Genomic DNA, 19,944 nt, shown 5'->3' on the forward strand with positions numbered 1-19,944 from the left:
GATTCATCATGGGTTATGTTGTATATGTGTAAATAAATGCTGATTTGGAAAAAAGAAACTTGGTGTCAGAAGTAAATAAACTTAACCACATAATTCAGACAAAGGTTTATATTGAAAACTTCCCCAAACTATTTATAAAAGTATTGGTTCATTCACTTTAATATTTCCCATGGTCCATATTGGATAATGTACACAGTGCACACACATTCTGAATGAATGCTATCTGAAGATTTCTCTACAATGTCTAAAACAGGATGCGAAGAGATTTTTTTTTTTTTAATTTTGATTCCCCCAAATGACTTTATGCTTCAGGTAATACAAATTTTAAAATATTAAATGCCTTTTATTGAATCAAGGAAGACAGCACAAATAGAATTACCTTTAAAAAAGAGCTTTCAGACTAACTTTTTGATTTGGGTCGTTTGCAATAAATCATTAATGCTAAGCTATAAAAATCGAAAAGAAGTAGGGCTATCTTTCAAATATCATTTGGATGAAATTTATAGGCATTACAAGGCCAGGAAAATAGTAAAATACAAGTCAACTCACATGAGTCCTCTCAAAAAGCAACTGCTCTTATGAGAGTGATGGCATGAATTTAGTGTTTATAAGTGGTTAATCCAGCAAGGAATACACAGATTCTTGCATTGGTTACCAGGGATGTTCACAAGGTTGTCTCACCACTCAGAAGTTTTAAACAGAGGAAAAGAAACCCAAAAAACCGAGTATTATACTACTTACAGTGTGGGCGTGAGTTTGGGATGAGAGACAGAATTTACAATACATGATCAAAGCAGTTTTATTAATAATTGTGGCACTCTTCTTGTATGTTTGTAAAAATAAATTGAAGAACAAGTCATAGACAAGTCTCCCTGTCAACACCTTTCCCTGAGTCAGCTTTCTTCTCTTTTCTGCCTTCAGTGCTGGAAGGGGGGAAAGGAAAAGTCTGTTACTGTCAATGCCACCATACCTTCTGTAAGAAATGCCTGATCCCCTTCCCTTCTCCTTAAAAGATGCCCTCTTCAAAAACAAAACAAATTTAAAAAAAAATCAAATTCCCCTCCCCCCATCACCAGGATGCAGTAATTTTTCATGCTACATAGCACAGACTGACCAGCAACAATTATACAACTCTGAACTGGGTAGGATACAAGCCATGGGCCAGAATTTCAGAGAGTGAAGAATGAATAAAATCGAAAGTTTTCAGACAGATCTGAAAGCATGCAAGATTCACACACTTGTCATTTTGGCAAATGAAATTGTTAATGATTGTTGAAAACACCCGTCATGATACCATCTTAAGACAACACTGACACTTTGTTAAATGGAACAAACAAGAAGTCACAGTTGTTATTCCTTAGTTCTGCTGACCCTCGGTTTGCTCCCACCTTCTTCACTGAATGGTGCTTTGTGGGAAGTATATGTCCTTCATTCTGGAGGATGATTACACTTCCTCAAAAGACTGAGCACCCTACCCTCCAGCAGACTAATATCTACTTGGGAAGACAAAGCCTCACAAGCCAGAAAGGGTCACTCCAATCACTTATATTCTGAATTTGCACAGTCTGAAAAGGGTTTTATAATATTTCATTCTCCAACTCCATTTGTTAATATCTATGCCTACTGTGAAATTTTACCTTCCTTCCTCTTCTTCTTTCCCTTCCTTCCTTCCCTTCCTTCTTCCTTCTTTCCTTCCTTCCTCTCTCTCTGCTTGCCTTTCTTTCTTTCTTTTCTTTTCTTTTCTTTCTTTCTTTTTTTTTCTTTTTCTTTCTTTTTTTCTTTCTTTCTTTCTTTCTTTCTTTCTTTCTTTCTTTCTTTCTTTCTTTCTTTCTTTCTTTCTTTCTTTCTTTCTTTCTTTCTTTCTTTCTTTCTTTCTTTCTTTCTTTCTCTCTCTTTCTCTTCCTTCCTTCCTTCCTTCCTTTCTTTCTCTCTCTCTTTCTCTTCCTTCCTTCCTTCCTTCCTTCCTTCCTTCCTTCCTTCCTTCCTTCCTTCCTTCCTTCCTTCCTTCCTTCCTTCCTTCCTCTCTCTCTACTTGCTTTTCTTCCTTCCTCTCTCTCTACTTGCTTTTCTTCCTTTCTTCCTTTCTCTCTTTCTTTCTTCCTTTCTTCCATTCCCTCTCCCCTTCCCAAGGTTAAACAATTCTCCCACTATCCTATTAGCTATTTGGCTGGGAATGTTAATAAAAAATGGACATTATGCATTATGTCAATATCTGAATTGTAAGCTTCTAGGGAACATGGTTTATGACTACTCACCTAATGTCTCACCCCTCTTTGTTTCTGCACCTGCCTTGAGTACATTCTTATTTTCCCCTTTTGATTTTTAGAATTTCTAGCTTCATTCAAGAGGTGATTTCTTAGAAAATCTTTTATGACTTTCCTTGTTAATGGTACTACTATTTCAACTTATTGTGTGTAAACTTATTGTTTATGTCTTTATTTTCTTCCTCCCCATAAAATGTAAGCTCCAGTGATTGTTTTATTTTTTGGGGGGTTTCTGGTATCCCTAGTGTCTAACAGATACTTTGTACACAGTAGGCTAGTAATAAGTGCTGATTCAATTGAATTTTGAAGTGAAGCCTTAATCACCTATGAGCCTTTTAAAATTTTTTCCTGCTACAGTTATCACCCAAGCAACTGGCATAGGGCTCTTGTCAGAATCTTACTTCTGACCTCTGGCTCTGGAGAGATTTTACATGTTCCTAATCTTGATTTTTAGCCCCCAAGCCACTGATTCCTTCATGGCCAATAGCTCACATTGTCAAATGTATTCTGAAAGTACTTTAGATTGATTTTATTCTTCTACTTTTGCTAGAAACAGCCCTTCTCAGTTGTCACCATCACCAGGCACCATCAGGTAAGGAGTGCCCGAGCTTCTGCCATTCATGGCAGGCTGCCAGATCTCTGAGAGCTAGTGTGAGCATCTGTGGCACCCTGGGTTGGAGCCTGCCACATGCCTCAGCACATACCACTTACAGGTCACAGAAAAATGACTTTCTTTTCTTTCATTTGCTTTTCTCATGAGAAGGGATGACAGTATGCACATGATGTGCTGAGAGCCTTAAGTCTATATTTTAAAATCACCTATCTACATATCTCAATTTCTTCTCCTTCCATTCTTTCCATGTAACAAGTTTTAATGACTTTGTCTTCTGTCATAACAACATCTTCTTGACTTCTACCTGATTAAATGAGTTATTCTTGCTCTGTAAACTACACTCAGTATGCAACCTACTTTTAAAGAGACAGAGTTTTCTTTAATATGGTTCTAGAGAATATCTCTGAGAGAAGCCAGGACCTGTATATTATATAAATTTGTATCCAACATTGTACTTACCATACATCTACCTTCTTCAGCAGGTCCTCCTCCTACTCTCCTGCCCCCTATCATCTATACCTTCCTTTTTATCTTTCTTTAGTCTCTCACTATCTATTTCCTTTCCTGATACTTATGAACAACTTCCATTTTTCTCTTATCCATAAAATTAACTTATTTTATCCAATCACTTCTCAATAGCTAACAAACCCATATCTCTCCTTTCCTTCCCAGCAAAATTCCTTTGGAAAGCCAGAAACACTAGGTTTCTCCAGTTCTGTTCTCCCTTTCTTCTAAGATTTCACTCTGGCTTTTGACTCCATCATTCAATAGAAACAACCTTTCCAAAATTACCAATTATCTCTTAATTGCCCATTCTAGTAACGTTTTCTTCTTATCTTATCTTCTGTGACCTTCTTAGCACTTGCTACTAGTTATCACCTCTTGCACTTGCTACTAGTTATCACCTCTTGCATAGCCTTTCTCTAGGTTTTCATAGCACTGCTTTCTCATGGTTCTCTAATCTGCCTATCTGTTCCTTTTTAAGGTTCTTTGTTAGATCTTCCTCTGATGTATAGACTGCCCTTGAGGTTTTATCTGGAGACTTCTCTATCTCTGTGTCTCTGAGTTAATGTTTCTGTCTCTCCCTATCTGTCGATAGCTCTGTCTCTCTGTCTTTGTCTCTGACTGTCTCTGTCTCTCTGTATTCCTCTGTCTCTGTTTCTGTCTTTGTCTCTGCCTCTTGTTCTCACTTTCTCTCTTTCTCTCCATCTCAGTTCGTGATCTTATTAATTCTTATACAAATAATTCTCAGATATATATCTTGATATTGTCTCTCCTAAGTTTGAGTAACAAGTTTTGGCAACAGAGTGTATAGGTGAGGCAAGAGTGATTGGGTTGAGGACTTTACTGAGATTGCAAAACTAAGTGAATGGAAGGATCATCGTGCCCTTGTTGCTAACAGGAACACTGTGATAAGTGAAGGTTTCAGGGAAAAGATAATAAGTTTTGTTTTTGACATACTGAGCTTGAGATGTCTAAGGGACACTCAGTTCAAGATTTCCAAAAGGCAGTTGGTGATGTGTAAGAGAGATACTTTTTATTTTTATTTTGAGATATATATATATATATATATATATATATATTGCCAATTCCTCTTCATTGCCTAGAAAGATTAATGTTTTTCCTTATGCTAATTCATAATGAAAGGATATTGATGAAAATGCAGTATCATAATATAATTGAAGGAGTAAATGTTTCAGAGATAAATAAACAATGCTCCAGGTATTCAAGAATGGAGTCTTATAAAAAACAATTGCTCCTCTAACTCGTGGTTCAGTCATTTAGTTCATTCACTTAGTTGTGTCTGATTTTTTGTGATCTTGTCAACCACACTGTTGATGTTTTTTTGGGGACTTTTCTTGGCAAAGATACTGGAGTGGTTTGCTTCTTCAGGAAAGAGATAAGGTGACTTGCCCAATATTACACAGCTAGTGAGCATCTGAGGCTGAATTTAAACTTGAAATTCAAGCATCTGAGGCTTGAATTTGAACTTCTGGCTCAGTGCTCTCCACTGAGCTATCTAGCTGCCTTTTTTTTTTTTTTTTTTTAACTCTACTGATAAGTGATTCTCATGTACATTTGCTCAACAGCAATAGCAAAGGATTATGATATAGTTCCTTCTAATTGCATGCATAGCAGTGTCTATGAAGCAATGGACTTCAAGTTGGATGACAATTCACTCTCAAAAGTACAAATTAGAATCAACTCCTCCTAAGGATTTTTTCATTCATGATGATAGTGGAAATTTTAGGTCATAAGTAGGGGTTTTACAGTTAGTCCTCTTAACTTTCTTGGATCATTTATTTTTACTTTTACAAATTTATATCCTCTGAAATAAAACAGAGAAACAAACAGAACTCACTGGCATAGAAAATTTGTTCAAAGAGATGATGAAAATGGCTTTAAGTACCAGAATAGTTATTCTAGTATTACAAACTTTTCTTCATTTAGGAAAACAGCCCAGGTTATGGCATTTAGTAATATTTTTATGTTTCAGTGAATTGAATTATTATTTTTAAGGAGGAATCTGTGGATTTTGAATGATACAGGACTTGGAGCAATTACTGACTTGGAGAGTTCATTTCAAATTGCCCCTGATTGAAATAGTGCACTTTAAATGGAACTCATTTCAAATGACCCATTTAATATGTTGAGCTGACCCACCCAATACTTGCATTTTTCACATAATACAAATTTAAGCCCTTTCATCAGATGTGTTGTTATTTGAAGGTGTTTCTTACTGTCTCCCCTTAATCTTCTCTTTAGTATTTGATAGATAAAAGTGCATGAGACAATTGCTAAATACAGCTATCATATTTAACTTCACTTACAAAAGGTACTCCAAAATATCCTAAATTGATATAAAACCTCACACTCTAGTGTCTTCAAAGGCTAAAACTACCAGCAAAGTTTAGAATGACAAGAATCCAGCTTTACTGCCCTTAGCTAAGATTCAAGTTGCAACTCTAGAAATTAATGTGCTAATATTCTCAAGGTGATTAAAAATCTAAGGCCTCAGCTACTTCCTTCCAGACCCAAGGGCAGGCCAAGTTATGTCAGGATGTAACAGTTGCACAGCCCCTTTGCCCATAGTAGGTGCACAATAAATATTTGTTGTTGAATGAATAGGTAAGGGAATGAATTATATTTATGCCATACCTCCTGATCTTTTCTGATGCCCTCATTTGATACTAAATAGGAGTCTGAGAATAATAGTGTTGCTACTGTTCTCTAGATTTCTTAAGAATTCCTATTTTCATAGAGATTCCATAGTTATATGGTGAATAACTTTATAGGGCACACAAGACATCTTCACCAGGGAGGTTTACTCTCTGGACTTCAGAGAAACTAGCTGAACCTTCACTACAATGAAATATATAGGTAATGTGGTAAAATAGGAAGTTTCTATAGACTTATGCCTTCTATTTGCTAACATTCTGACTTGAAATAAGTCACTTAATTTCTCTGGTTCTCACTTTTCTCATTTGGAAATAATGATACTTACTTTTCCCTATTTCATAGTGTTGGTATTGATTATCAAATGAAGACATGTATGTGAAAATACCTTATACATTAAAAAGTTTTTTTTTAAAGTGTAAACTACTTCAGAAATTATTCCAGAAATGTTTTGAAACTGAATTATGGTCATTAAGAATTAAGAATAGATATTATTGACTATACTCCAAAATAATTCCTTTACAATGGAATGTATTTAAAATTATATTGAGTTATTCTCCAAAGTCAATCTATAAATGTGCTGGTAATTTAGAGAAGTATTTAAAAAGGTAATAATTTCTGGTAAAGGGCAGTACTTGAAATTTTTGAGTCTGGTATTTAGTTTAAGGAACACTTAACATTAGAACACTTAGCATTAGAACATATTAACTGTTGGCTTGAGTCAAAGCTAAACAGATGGACAGTCTAGACTGCTGGTCTAGTTAATACAGGAAGACACATAACAGTGCCTGAAGTAAGCAGTTCTACAAACCAGATTGTCCTTCCTTACTTGCATAGTTTCTTTGTCCTGCACTTAATTTGGCACATAATAAGTGCTTAATAAATGCATTTTGAAAAATAATCATATCAGCCTGGTCTTCACACTAAAATATGGTGAAATGCCATTATAATAACTTTGTTTTTTTACTCTTAGGACTTTAGAAAGCAGATTTCAGTGTAAGTGGACAGCTCCCCTTTCAATATTTTGCCCAATTCTTGGATCTTCACAGAAACATTATGGGTAATTTTGGACACTGAAATTAAATATGTCATAGAATAAAAAGGTACTTTTTAATAGCCAAACTCACAAAGGCTTTTGGTCCCAGAACAGAAAACAAATTATAAAAAGTCTATGGTGATAACTAATAATATTAGTCTTTTAGCAATAAAAATAAATAAATAAGTAAAACAAAAGAAAGAAATGTCAGTGAGCTGGTCTGTGAGCCTAAGAAGTCAAGCCTCTCTGGATTCCCTATGTATCTTATTTATGCAGTTGAGAAAGAGAAACAACATTGAAGCAGTAGCATGCCATTTTGGGGTGACAAAAATCAGCAACTAGAGGTGCAAGTTTTGCTGTTTTTTCTGCTCTTCTGCAAAGTGTCAAGTAGACCCTTTCTTGTGCCCATGTTCTTGACCATTCCCACAAAGCAATACTCCTGGTGTTTGAATGAGTGGGTAGTACATAAAGGGGAGGTGCCCATTTTATGTAATTTTTAAAATCAAGATGTTTTTTTCCTTCTAAGGTAAAAAAGACTAATGCCAGGCTTGAGGTGCTAAGTATAGCATGGCAAGAACATTTCTTAATTGATGAATGAGGGTTTTGTCTACACTATCATGAATAGGTGGGCTTCCAAACCCTCTTGAAGTATTTGGGCAACTGCCCTGGGGTATTTTAGTTTAAGCTGTGGGCCTGAACTATGGCACTCCATGCCTTTTGCCTCCCCAAAACTTACACAGAATATAGAGGCTGATCGGGTTTTTAGAAGACACCATTTAACATAAGGGGATGCAATCAAGAAATAGGTTTCAGGGAGAGGGTCTTACCTTTGGGGAATCAGCTTCTAGAGTGATTTAGGAAGGGGAGCTTATGACAGAAATGTAATATGAAACAATCAAGTAGAAAAAGTTAATTGAAAACTTATGGAAATAAAAGAAGATATCAGTTATAGCAAACATTGTAGCTAGTATCCCCAAATCCCTTGATCACTCTCAAGCAGAAAGAAATACTATCATGACCCCAGGCTGCCATTTATGTTTCAGTATCAAGGAAGGTGGGGTGATTTAATTTCGGAGTAATAATGTCAGAGAAATTCATCAGAAAAATCAGATATACATGTTGGAATTCAAGGGCAAAATCTGCTTTCTACATGCACAAGAAATTGCATACAAGCAATATACATGTACCTATGCACATACACATAGAAAGAAAGATTTCTAGAGTTGCAAGTTTTTTAGTGGGGCACATGTAAAGGGCCCCCAAATGAGTAAGTTGGGTGGAGTGGGCAAAATTAGATTGTTAATATAACATTGCATGTGAAACATTGGAAGGAGGGAAAGAAATAGTGATGGTGGTTAGGAACTACAAAGTATCATCGGATATCTATGGTACTTCTTTCATGAAGCAGGTCAAGAAAGACAAAACTATATAAGAAGCCTAGATGATAAATGACAGCTTAGGGAATGTTCCAAATAATGTTTTGCTCTGAGAAAGAAATTTCAGAAACATCATCTTTGTTTCTAAACATAATTTATGCCTCAATTTAAAAGATTTCTCTGTACAAACTTAAGTTTTCAATTTAATGGCAAGTTGATTTTTTTTCTAGCTAATGATTTGAGGTTACAAAATGCCTGGGATTAATACATCATGCTGTAATTACTAAAAAAATTCAAACCTTTTAGAAGGAAAGCTTGACTCCTTATCCTTTGAGTTTTCTGAGGTGATCAGAAGATTCCTCCACAATGCTGTTTTTGTCATTTCATCAGAAATGTTGATTACAGATGGATCATCTCTAGATGGGAATTCATACAAAAAGATTTAACAATTTAGGCTGCTAGCACTGGTAGTCCATAAATGATATAAAATGAAAGAAAAGCATGCCTCTATACAGATTGTCTACAGCAGAAACCTATGCAACCTTCCATGTGATTCTTAATTTCAAAACAAATAACCATAAAAAATGAAAATCCAAAGCCAATTCCAAATATCCCTGGTATGTAAGCATTGATTATATGCAATGATTTCCTTATTCAAGTTCTGTTCTGTGGCTCATGGCTAATTCTCCTTGTGGCTTGCAGACCTTCATTGTCATGACATTTATTGTTTTAAAAAGACTCTTTGCACATTGGGAAGGTGGCATTTCAAGATCAAATTTTGAATGGTCTATAATTTATGTTTCAAAAATGAATACAATGAAATGAAATTGGCAAGGACCCAGAATGCTGCTGATAGGGAACTGAAGGGAGTTTACAGAAGCAAATAGACAGGATAGGATAACTTGCTGCAGCAAAACACTGGAAAATGCAAATGTTACAGCTGGACTTCATGTTGAGAAGAACAGTTACTGCTTTACTCATGCACTCTAGTAGAGTGCCAGTCCTTTGAGAGAAAGGACTATTTCATTTTTTTTCCTGTTGTTGTTTTGGCATATTATCAGCATATAACACTGTCTAATACAAAGTAGGCACTTAAAATGCTTAATAAATAACCGAATTAATATTCTCAGGTGGAGAGTCAATTTCACTGCTTCCCTCTTCTTCAATGGTTTTATGAAGAAACATTAGATATTCTAACTCTGTGTGATTGTGGGCAATTAACAAGCACTAAATGCCAGGACCACAAAGACCTCCCCAAAAAAGAAACAATTTTTGTTCTCAAAAAAGTTTTAATTTTTAGCCTCTCTAGACCTCAGTTTTATAGTCTGTTGAATGGGGAGATTGTACTTGATAAACTCTAAGTACCCCCTTTGACAAAAAGTCTATAATTCTCTGGATTTTCGGTGGTTCACACAGCAAATATGTGTCAGAGTTAGGACTTGAAATCTGAGATTGTCTCTATATCCACCACACCACAATAATTTTCATAAAATCTCTAAGCGGAAAAGAAATACTTTTGCTACTTCTGCTCAGTTTTAAGTGATAAAATATCATAAAAGATCCTCAAATCCAGTTTTAATGTTAGACCCTATAAAGTAAAATATTTCTGCTGTATCTTATTATTTAATATTGCAACAAATATAAGTAGTCTCCATGGGGGAAAAGTCATTTTTTTTTATTAATGTGATAACAAATTATGTAGATTTATTTTGATAATGCAAATGTTAGTAAGGTCACAAAATCATAAAAAATTCAGAGAGAATTAGTTTTCTGACAAAATTTTTGGAAATTTTTAAAATAAAATTTTGGGTGGAAATATATAGATAAATAATTACATGTAACTCTGAAGAGGGCTACGTTTAGGAGAATGATGTGATGTACAACAACATAAACTTTTTTTTTTTACAAGATTCATATATTATATTTGCTATCATTTATGATAGCAAATATAATATCACTTATGAGCAATAGAAATTCTCTTTGCGGCAACTTTGTACAAAAAAAGAGAACAATTACAGTTTGTAGATTTTCTTTTTTTTAAAGGTCTTAATGATCTTATTGGGATGTCTGAGTATTTCATATCAGGAAGTGAGTTGAAGTTCCGCTGAAAGTTCTCAAAGACAAATTGTTATGAGCACTAAGAGTCTAAGAGTTAATACATTCAATTTAGGGAGTAAGCATTAAATTTGCTACAGAATTCTCCATTTTCGCCAAGCTTTAGTATTCACTGTCTTCCATGATCCTAAACACTATATCTTACTTTCCCTAGCTTCCTTTTCCCATTTTTGTAGGAGTCCTTTCCTAATCCCCTTCCCTATTTAGATTATATTCCAGTTATTTTTTATATTTATGTTACTAGCAATTTACATATTGTCTTCCTTGAGGGTTTTTGTCTTTAAATTCCCCTTAGCAGTGGATCTGGAATACAGCAAGCAATTAATATATGCTTGCTATCTAGTTGGCTGAGAAGTGAAGCTTGATTTAATAAGACTGGTTTTATTTTCTGAGTGGATTAAATAAACTGTACTTACAAAGAAAATATAAAACATTTTAAGAGTTGGTAGGACTTTAGGGATTAATTAGTCTAGTTGTTCATATGTTTACTAATAAAGAAGCAGACAATCAGAGTGGGAGGTGAGTTACCCAAATTCCTACAGTTTAGTGTGTGGGATGACATTGTTGAGAACCCCAGATTATACAACTGAATGTGGCAAAGCTGAGCTTAAATCCAAGTGTGGTTTCCTGACTCCCATGCTATCTCTGGACTTAAACAACAATAAAAATTTACCCACTTATATTCTGGAATAAAATTCATTGTGTTTTCAATGTCTTTTCCCATTGCCAGAAATGATACTTTTTAAAGATCATAGAGTAACCATTTACATTAAAGAAAGCATCTTACCTATAATGCCCTTCCAGTGGGAGCTGCACGGTACCCTCATCTTCCATGGCTAACATACTTTGTTCTTCCTGGGAAGACAATGTTCAAAGTAAGTACATTTTACCTGATAGTTTTCCATTTTACTTTAAAGAACAGGGATGAATTAATGTTTCATTAGTTTATTAACTCATTTTTTGTATTTATTAATGCTAGCATGAGTTTTTTTAGTAAAACATCAGTTACCAAGAACACAAGTAATTAAGGGTGTGTTACCCCAAATGATATAATTTCAGCATTAACAACAATCTTTTTCATGTCAGTCAATGGAAAATCTGATGCATTTTTAAAAGAGTTTCTTTTATGATTTTTTTAAACTGTGAACTAAATTTCCTGTTATGTAATGAGGACTTCAAGATTTTGGACTATGTTCCAGAATATTACCAAGGGAGTTTGTGGGATGTACTCCTCCATATATTTTTCAAGTTAGGGAAGTAGTTTTCTTTTTGAGGTGATTGAAATGTAGGTCTGCCTAAAGAGTAGAGGAATAAACTAGAGGCCCTCTCTGGGCAGCACTGAATGCCATGGTTGAAAATTTCCTTTGCAATTTTTTTTTCTCCTTTCCAAAAAAGGAGAAAAGATCATTTGGAGAAGTCATAATCAAGACGAAGAATGAAAAGAGATACGTAGGATGAAGGCATTTTCTTTCTTTGTTATATAAATAATCAAGTGCTTTACAGACCTTCGAATCCATGCTTCCCAAATAGTTAGCCCAAATGGCTACCATGAAATACATAAAGTAGAACACTGTGAGATATATATACAGTAATGTGTATAAACAAACTGTCATTGTTGTACCCAAAGAGAAAGTTTATACATTTCTAGGTTTTGACCCAGAGTCCATGTGTCTATCTGCAAAGTGGCCAATTAAATTCCCTAAGTTTGAAGAAATATTAAGGACCATTTAAAATCATTAAGATTGTTAACTTGGTCATTGAATCATCAGGTTTAAATTCTTGACCACAAGAAGGAACTATTTTAAATCTATTTGTTACCAAGATGACAGTGTCAAAGTTTGAATGTTTTAAGACTACTTTAAGATGGATTTTGTTAATCTGTTTTTTGTGCTTCCCACCAAAAAAGTCAAATTATTTTTATCACTAACAGACTTATCTTAGTGTACATTATATAGCTTTCAGGAGTCCTATGCATTTTGACATAATTTATTGTTTAAAAATATACATACATAGATATCTAGAGATACATAGATATAGGCTATATCAAATAAATTGCTTGGGCCTATAATTCCATCATGGAAAATATGGGAGGATAGCAAAAGTATCCTGCCAAAGTGGAAAGTTAACACCTGCCACATGATGAGAAAAATAAAAGAAGAATGTATGACAACAAGAAAATCATAAAGTGATTTCAGAAGTCATACTTCCATGGAAAATGAGTTAAGGATTTGAATGCTGAAGGAATACTTCTCAAATGAAATAGCTCTCTATGTAATGCAACACTTCTTTCCATGGTTCTGTAGTGAATGATAAGCATTATATTCTTTGTTCTAACTGAATAAAATATCAAGTACTTCAATGAAAAAAAAAAGTCTAAATTGCACAGAGATGAGGTCATAGCTAACAATGGTCAGTTAACCTGACTATGGAGGACCAAGACCAAAGCTTTGAGAACAAGTATGTTTTTCCCCCTTAGATGATTTTCCACTTTTCTCTTAAATTACTTTCAATAATTATTTTGCACTCTGTGGCTTGTTAGCATGCGTGGGCTTTATACAAGTCATAATTCCATCCAAACAAAAACTCATCACCTCTAAAGATAGCTTTTCCAAGTCATGCTTATCTGAAAAGAAAGGTGGCAGAGCATCGGCTGCTTTCAGTGCCAGAAGGAAGCTGGGTGGGCCTGCAGGAGCACAGAGACGGCATGCTGCGTCCCTCAGGCTTCTCAATAAGGAAACCAAAAAAAAAATTTTTTTAAATAAAAAAAAAGGCATGCTTCTTGGGAGGAGCATCTACTCCAAACACAGGGGGTTGCATGGATTGACCTCAAGGCAATCGCCACCTCAATTTATATCAGCCTTATGGAAGAACAGACGTTAGAAGAAGCAGCCTTGCTATATAATGCCATTCTGGGAATTCATGCTATGGGAGGGGCTCAAAGGTAAAAATATGATTTGCAACAAAGTCCTTAAATCCCTTCAGTTGGCTAAATCCACTTAGACCTGCCTCAGTCACTTTATGCATAATCCCATTGTAGAGTGAATAAGAAGAAAGTCCATGTCTTTGGAGGATGAGGTACCTAGGAGAAAGAATGGCTAGAGGCAAGATAGACAAGTTCAAATACTGCCTTACACACAGTCACTTCATTTTTTTCAACTTCAGTTTCCTCATCTGTAAAATGTTGGCAGTAATTGCACCGATCTCATAGGATTGTTATGAAAATCAAAGGAAGTTTTTTGAATATAGATAGAGGGAAGAAGGGAGGGACGGATTAAGAGAGAGAGAGAGAGAGAGAGAGAGAGAGAGAGAGAGAGAGAGAGAGAGAGAGAGAGAGAGAGAGAGAGGACAGAGACAGAGGGGGAGAGAGAGAGGACAGAGACAGAGGGGGAGGGAGGGAGAGAGGCAGACAGACAGAGACAGAGACAGTATATTCTTTGCAAAACTTAAAAGCACTAAATTATAACTGAATTAAGGACTAAGTAAATGTAGCATTTGTCAAGTGGGAAAGCATTCCTAAATCTACAAATTTTTTAATTCTATTACCTCTCTTTATTTTCATTAAACATTGCTTACTAGGCTCTTTCTTTTCTGGCCAAAATCTAGAATTGTGTTCAGCCACCAAGTACTCAAATGATCTTCACTTCATGGGTGCATTTGTACACTTTCCTATGTCTTTCTGCTGTAGTTGCTAAAGTCTCTCCAACAGATTGTAAGTCACTGGAGGACCTAGCCTCTTTTGTCTCTCCTCTGTTCCTTCCATTCGTGGTGAATATTCAACTGACATGTTCAACACTAAACAGATGACTATATAACTTCCTCTCAGCTAAAATTCTAGGAAAACATGTCAATGAAATTTGTCTGAAAATGGACTCTCAAATTCATTTGGCCAAAAATGAAACCACATTCTTCATCATTAGTGGAATATATAAAATCCTTTCTATTGGATAGATATTAAGTCCTGAGAAATATTTAACTAGGGACGGGGTGTTGGTGTTTCAGACACATTTGGACATCCAGAATTTGATTCTTAAGTCTTTCATTTACACAGAGCAATGTGTAAAATGTCAGGGTTCCAATATTCATTTCTACCCTGATTATAATCCTTTCTTTCTAAAAACTGAAACATATGCATATGCATATGCATGAAGCACATGAAAATTTGGAACAGAAGCTCTGCGACCTTGGACTGGCCTGTGTAGCTATTTATTCTGCTTAGCTCATTATTGAATTTTAAGGTCAACCTAATGTTTTCTCAATGCCATAAGACCGGAAGTGTGCTATTGGGAGGAAAACCCTACCGGATAAAAGTACAGACTTGTAACTATCATCAGAAGGACAAGAGGTGAACCCACTTTAAATTCGAGTCTCAGGGAGCAGCTTAGATGTTACATTAGAGACTTTCCTGAAATTTGCCATCTTGCCAGACTTCTACTGAAGTTGCTCTACTAGTTCAGACTATTGGAGAAATGCAATATTATGAAGAAAGCATTTTGACAACTCCCTTGATCCATTTATCATGTTATTGGACAATATGCTAGAAAACTGAATGATGGAATAGGAAAAACCCAGTAAGACACAATGAGTTCTCTTGACTGGCTTTATCCTGCTGCTGATACCATAAGTCTTAAGGAAGCCAAATGCTGAGGTCTGCTGGACAAAGTTGAAAATAAACCCATGGGAGTTTTTAGTCTAACCCTCCTACTCTCCATATTGGCTGGACATTTTTAATATTTATTTCAAGCAGAAGAATGAACATTTCTGTGCTTCTTTTGTTCTTTCCAACTGTCAGATGCATAATTATCTCTGCACTGGTCAGGAATTTATTTTGTGTTCAACAAGACATTCTTTCAACACTGTCATTGGCCTTATTTTTCTTACCATGTTATAGTTAAACAAAAGTATATCTGAAATAGATTAGAGTTAGAAGGGATATTAGAAGTCACCTAAAAGCAGTATGGCACAGTCAGTAAAATAATAGATTTGGATTAAAAGTTGGACATGTTATCTAGAGGACCTGGCTTCAAATCTGGCCTCTGACATTTACCAACCCTGTGACTATGAAAAAGCAACATACTTAACATATCTCAGTTTCAGTTTCTGCATCTTTAAAATGTAGGTAGCAATATTACCTATATCATAAAGTGGTTGTGAGTTTCACATATGTGTAAAGTAGTATGCAAAGCTTAAAGCATCATAGAAATGTCTTGTGCAATGTGGATGTTTCAAATCCATCATATGTAGTTCTTTCAGAAAACAAGTGTCTACAAATTAAGGAATTATTTTTACTATATATAAAATTCTCCTTTTTGTCGTCAAAACATACTCAGCAATTAATAGAATATTATACTGTTCTATGTGCTGTAGAAGGATAATTACTCAAACAGAACCTGTACTCTTAGGGAACTCAAAACCTGTAAGAAAGAAATATTGAACCACATTCAAGGGGGAAAATCTTAGAATGTTTAGCTGTGGTTTTATATAATCTATCATATGAATGGTTTGGAATTATGAAAATATTAAATCCAAAAGTCGATGGAAAGGTACTATGGTTTATCTGGTAGAGGGCAGAAGAAAGTCATATAATATGTAGTTTTTTTCTCATCATTTCAAAGAGATAAAGAAGAGAGAGGGTTTGAATGTGCTTTGAATAAAAGGAGAACATTCTTTTGGAGGAACAAAATTGTGCTCTAAAATCTCAAGGGGAATGCTTTTGTAAAAGTAAGAAGGGATAAGAGAAGAAAATGATCATGGTAAATTGGAAAGAGAGAAATGTTCAAAGTGTATAATATGGCTTGAGAGGAGAGTCATAGGTAGGTTAATTGTATTAATGAAGCAGTTAGTAGGGTTGTCTCATCAGAGGTGAAGTAATAAAGACATTCATATAGACCAGGCAGTCATAGAAAATAAGATATTAGTTACTGCTTTGGTGTGTTTAATAATAAATGAAAGATAGGAAAGGCTGGGAGAATCACATCCAGAAAGCTTTGTATGCAAACCTTTTGTTTAGAAACCTACTTGCAAATTGCATTCAACTAGAAAGCTGCAATTGAGAATAAATATAATTAATTAATTAACCCAACTCAATTCAACAAATATTTGATAGACTGCAATGTGTAAGGTACTATACTAGATCAAATGACACCAAGATAAAACCAAAATAATCCTTATCCTCAGGCAATTTGTATTTCCCTTGGAGAGTGCTATATGTGGAGAGAATATATAAAATAATTTGAAAACAGAAAAGTCAGGTAGTCCTTTAACCTCAAATTTCAGTACCTTTAGCTTTCAAAAATATGTATTTGTTAATTCCTATCTCCTTTAGATTTAATCTGTACTGAGTCCCACCTGGCCTTTTTTTTTGGGGGGGGGTATATAGTGTTTAATGAACAAAAACACTAGAAATGAATTAAAACCAAGTTTGAAAAGGAAACCAGTACTACAGGATATTAAATTTCTAGGGCCTTGAATTTTATATCACAAGCAAAATTTAAAAATACTAGACTAGTAGTACACTTGGAAAGATAAAGAACTAGTGGTCTTAAACTTGTGTCATTGGAGAAAATGCTATTTAAAAATTTCTTCAAGACCATTTACAAAAGATTAATACTCTCATATATTCTTTTTTAAAAAGTTATTTCATTATATTAGGGCACCAAGAATAGTAGAAAGATCATTTATAATGAAATGACCACAGGAGATAGCTACAACAATCTAGTTCCACCACTGAGATATAACTCCCCAAGAAACAATTGATAGAAGTCTTATAATGAATCTTTATTTCTAAATAATAAAAGGCATTAATATGGATGAGTTAAAATGAAGACCATTGGGATAGTTTAAAGACACATATTTATGGACCTAGAACACACTTGACTTAAAGCAAGTGAACAAATTCACTATACTTCTCATAGAGAATTATAAAGACTAATTTCCAAGCTATCATCAAATATTTTCTTTTAAATGTTAACTCCACTTCTCTTTTTCTATTTTTAAATAATGTGATTAACTAATGTGTCAAATATTTTACTAGTTAATCTTGTCATCTGCAAATTTTGTGGCTTCTACATTATTTTATAACTGCCTAAATAGATATAAGAATAGCTCCCAAAATTTAGAAATGACAAAACAAGTGAAAGTAACCTTATCACATTGAAAATAATGAATTATGTGCAGGAGCACAAAAAAAGTAACATTTTTTTTTTAAATAAAACAAAATGGAACAGAGATGTAGACAATGAAAATAATTAAGAATAGTTTTCTCTGAAAACAGTTCAATTATGTCAACAACCTCTATCATTTTGAAAATCAAGTCAAATCAACATTTCTCATTGTTTGGTTAAAGTAACCAAGAGCTGACAACATTTTTGCTGTAGTCTCTTGGCCAATACTTATTTCTTATTTTTAACAAAATGGTGGTAATGATTTGTTCCTTGCTTTTTTTTACATATATGTAATCAAGTCAGTCTTTATATATGTAGGGATTAGAAGACACTACAATTCGTTATCAGGATAGGGGTTTTTTAAACCAATTATAGGACCTGAGATTGTATATATAAATATTCAAATTCTGAATTCAATGGAATTTGTGAGTTGGCTCACTTTATAAATAGAAGCTATCATTCCTTAAAATAGCCTCATATTTTCAATATGTCTTCATTTAAACAAATCAAGTATGCACTTTCTTTTTTTCTTTCCAAATGCCAGTTTTCTGGTGTCATATTCTAAGCTTTCTATCCAGCCAATTCACATCTGTCAGGATCAGTGATTACATAAAATGAAACAGGGTGATCTAGTTGTTTCAAAGAAATTTTGCTGTTAAAAACCAATGGTTGTGTAGGAAATGATGACTTTCATTATTAAAGAGAACTGAATTTTAAAGTGAAAAAAAAATCTAAATCTGTTTTTTCCTCTGACCTACCTCTTTTTCAGCATCTTCCAATTTCTTTTTCTTGCTCTCAGGCATCAAATCATCCAACCAGCTTAATTCTCGTTTGGTAAAAAATAAATCCATCAATTTTCTTACAAACACCAAAGCTAATACCTGTAAGCAAAGAGGGGAATCATTCCAAGCATAGTAAATCTATTATATGTGCATACGAATTTAATGGAAATATATCAAATCACATTGAAATGTTTTATTTTGGTTGATATAAAAATAAATGTTAGTATAGTAATATATCATCTGGACTGTATTGCTTAGAACTCGAAATCACTCGTAGAACATAAGAATACTTATAAAAAAGTATTATAGGCCTCAGTATGAAAGGATTGGGCATATTGTAATGATGATGGTGGAAGAAATTTTAAAATTCACATTTCTATTATGAATTAGGATTAGGATAAACTTATAAAGTCTATTAACTCATATTTTTAATGTCAGCATTAGATACAAGGAACTCATGAATATTAATAACAGCATATTTCTATATTGGCATTTGTGTGTGTGTGTATGTATTGAGTATCTCTTTTTAACTTATAGAACATCTGAGAGATTGAATTTGAGAATCACTGAATTCCAAAGTACTCCTTTTATAATGATATTTATACCTTAATTTCAAGTTTGGATGGTTTTAAAATATTTATTTTTCCTCCAAAATTTAATACCTTGACCATTATCCTCACAAGTAAGGGGACAAAACATCTGGATAATTGAAATTTACAGATAACCCAAATGCTAGTTTTAATCTATCATCTCACCAAAATGAACATTTAAGTTTTATTATATTTCTTTCCTCCCATTCTCTGAATAGAAGACCTAATAAAATTTCCATCTGCCAGATAACACTGTTGCTCCTTTTATAGAGGGAGCTAAAAAGAAGATAATGTTTTTATACCATCATGGGAAAGACAATGGCAGCTCTTGAAACTTTGATTATCCATAGAAGGCCAAGGCAACTCATCTGAATGATGGTGAAGAGATGGACTTTGCGGAGAGGTACATGCCGTAGATATATGAAATCTGGCTGGTGTTTTGCTGGCATCCAGAAAAGCTTTATTCTATCAAAGAACTGCAAGAGAAATTAAATTGTTTTTGATTAATAATATGAAAGAAAGACCATATCATTATAAATTGATGGTTCAGTCTTAACATTTTAGGTTCACTTAACACTCCATTCACATTTTTTATTACCTATTTAAGTACTAGATCTCTCAATTTTCCTGGTTTTCAATGGAACCAAGTTATCCCTGCAGTCAATCCTATGCTGTCAGTCTTAATAATAATAGGAAGTCTTAAAATTTGATAAATAACATTCCATTTTTATTAGGAGGTTGGATAAAGTATTAACAGTTGGACATACTCTAACTAGATTCTAATAGTGATGTCATTTTGATCCTCTTCAAAGATGAAGGATAACAATTAGG

At 34.2% G+C, this 19,944-nt stretch overlaps 1 protein-coding gene across 8 annotated transcripts in view; it reads right to left on the minus strand.

Annotated features, from left to right (window-relative positions):
• Positions 1–774: 774 nt before the first annotated feature.
• SLC4A10 (solute carrier family 4 member 10) overlaps positions 775–19,944 on the minus strand; it is a 357,517-nt gene continuing 338,347 nt past the window's right edge. For 6 of the 8 annotated variants that reach the window (XM_074303280.1, XM_074303276.1, XM_074303279.1 and 3 more), the window contains 5 exons: positions 19,416–19,589; positions 18,500–18,622; positions 11,369–11,436; positions 8,766–8,882; positions 775–923 (listed from right to left, as the gene is read on the minus strand). In XM_074303280.1, coding sequence (XP_074159381.1) covers positions 857–923; positions 8,766–8,882; positions 11,369–11,436; positions 18,500–18,622; positions 19,416–19,589 — 549 coding nt within the window. In that variant the 3' untranslated portion in view covers positions 775–856. Of the gene's footprint in view, positions 924–7,917; positions 7,958–8,765; positions 8,883–11,368; positions 11,437–18,499; positions 18,623–19,415; positions 19,590–19,944 lie in introns of all 8 variants that reach the window. The other 2 variants (XM_074303281.1, XM_074303277.1) reach the window with 1 other exon arrangement.

Source organism: Sminthopsis crassicaudata, chromosome 3 (genome assembly GCF_048593235.1).
Source record: "Sminthopsis crassicaudata isolate SCR6 chromosome 3, ASM4859323v1, whole genome shotgun sequence".
Taxonomy (NCBI): Eukaryota; Metazoa; Chordata; class Mammalia; order Dasyuromorphia; family Dasyuridae; genus Sminthopsis; species Sminthopsis crassicaudata.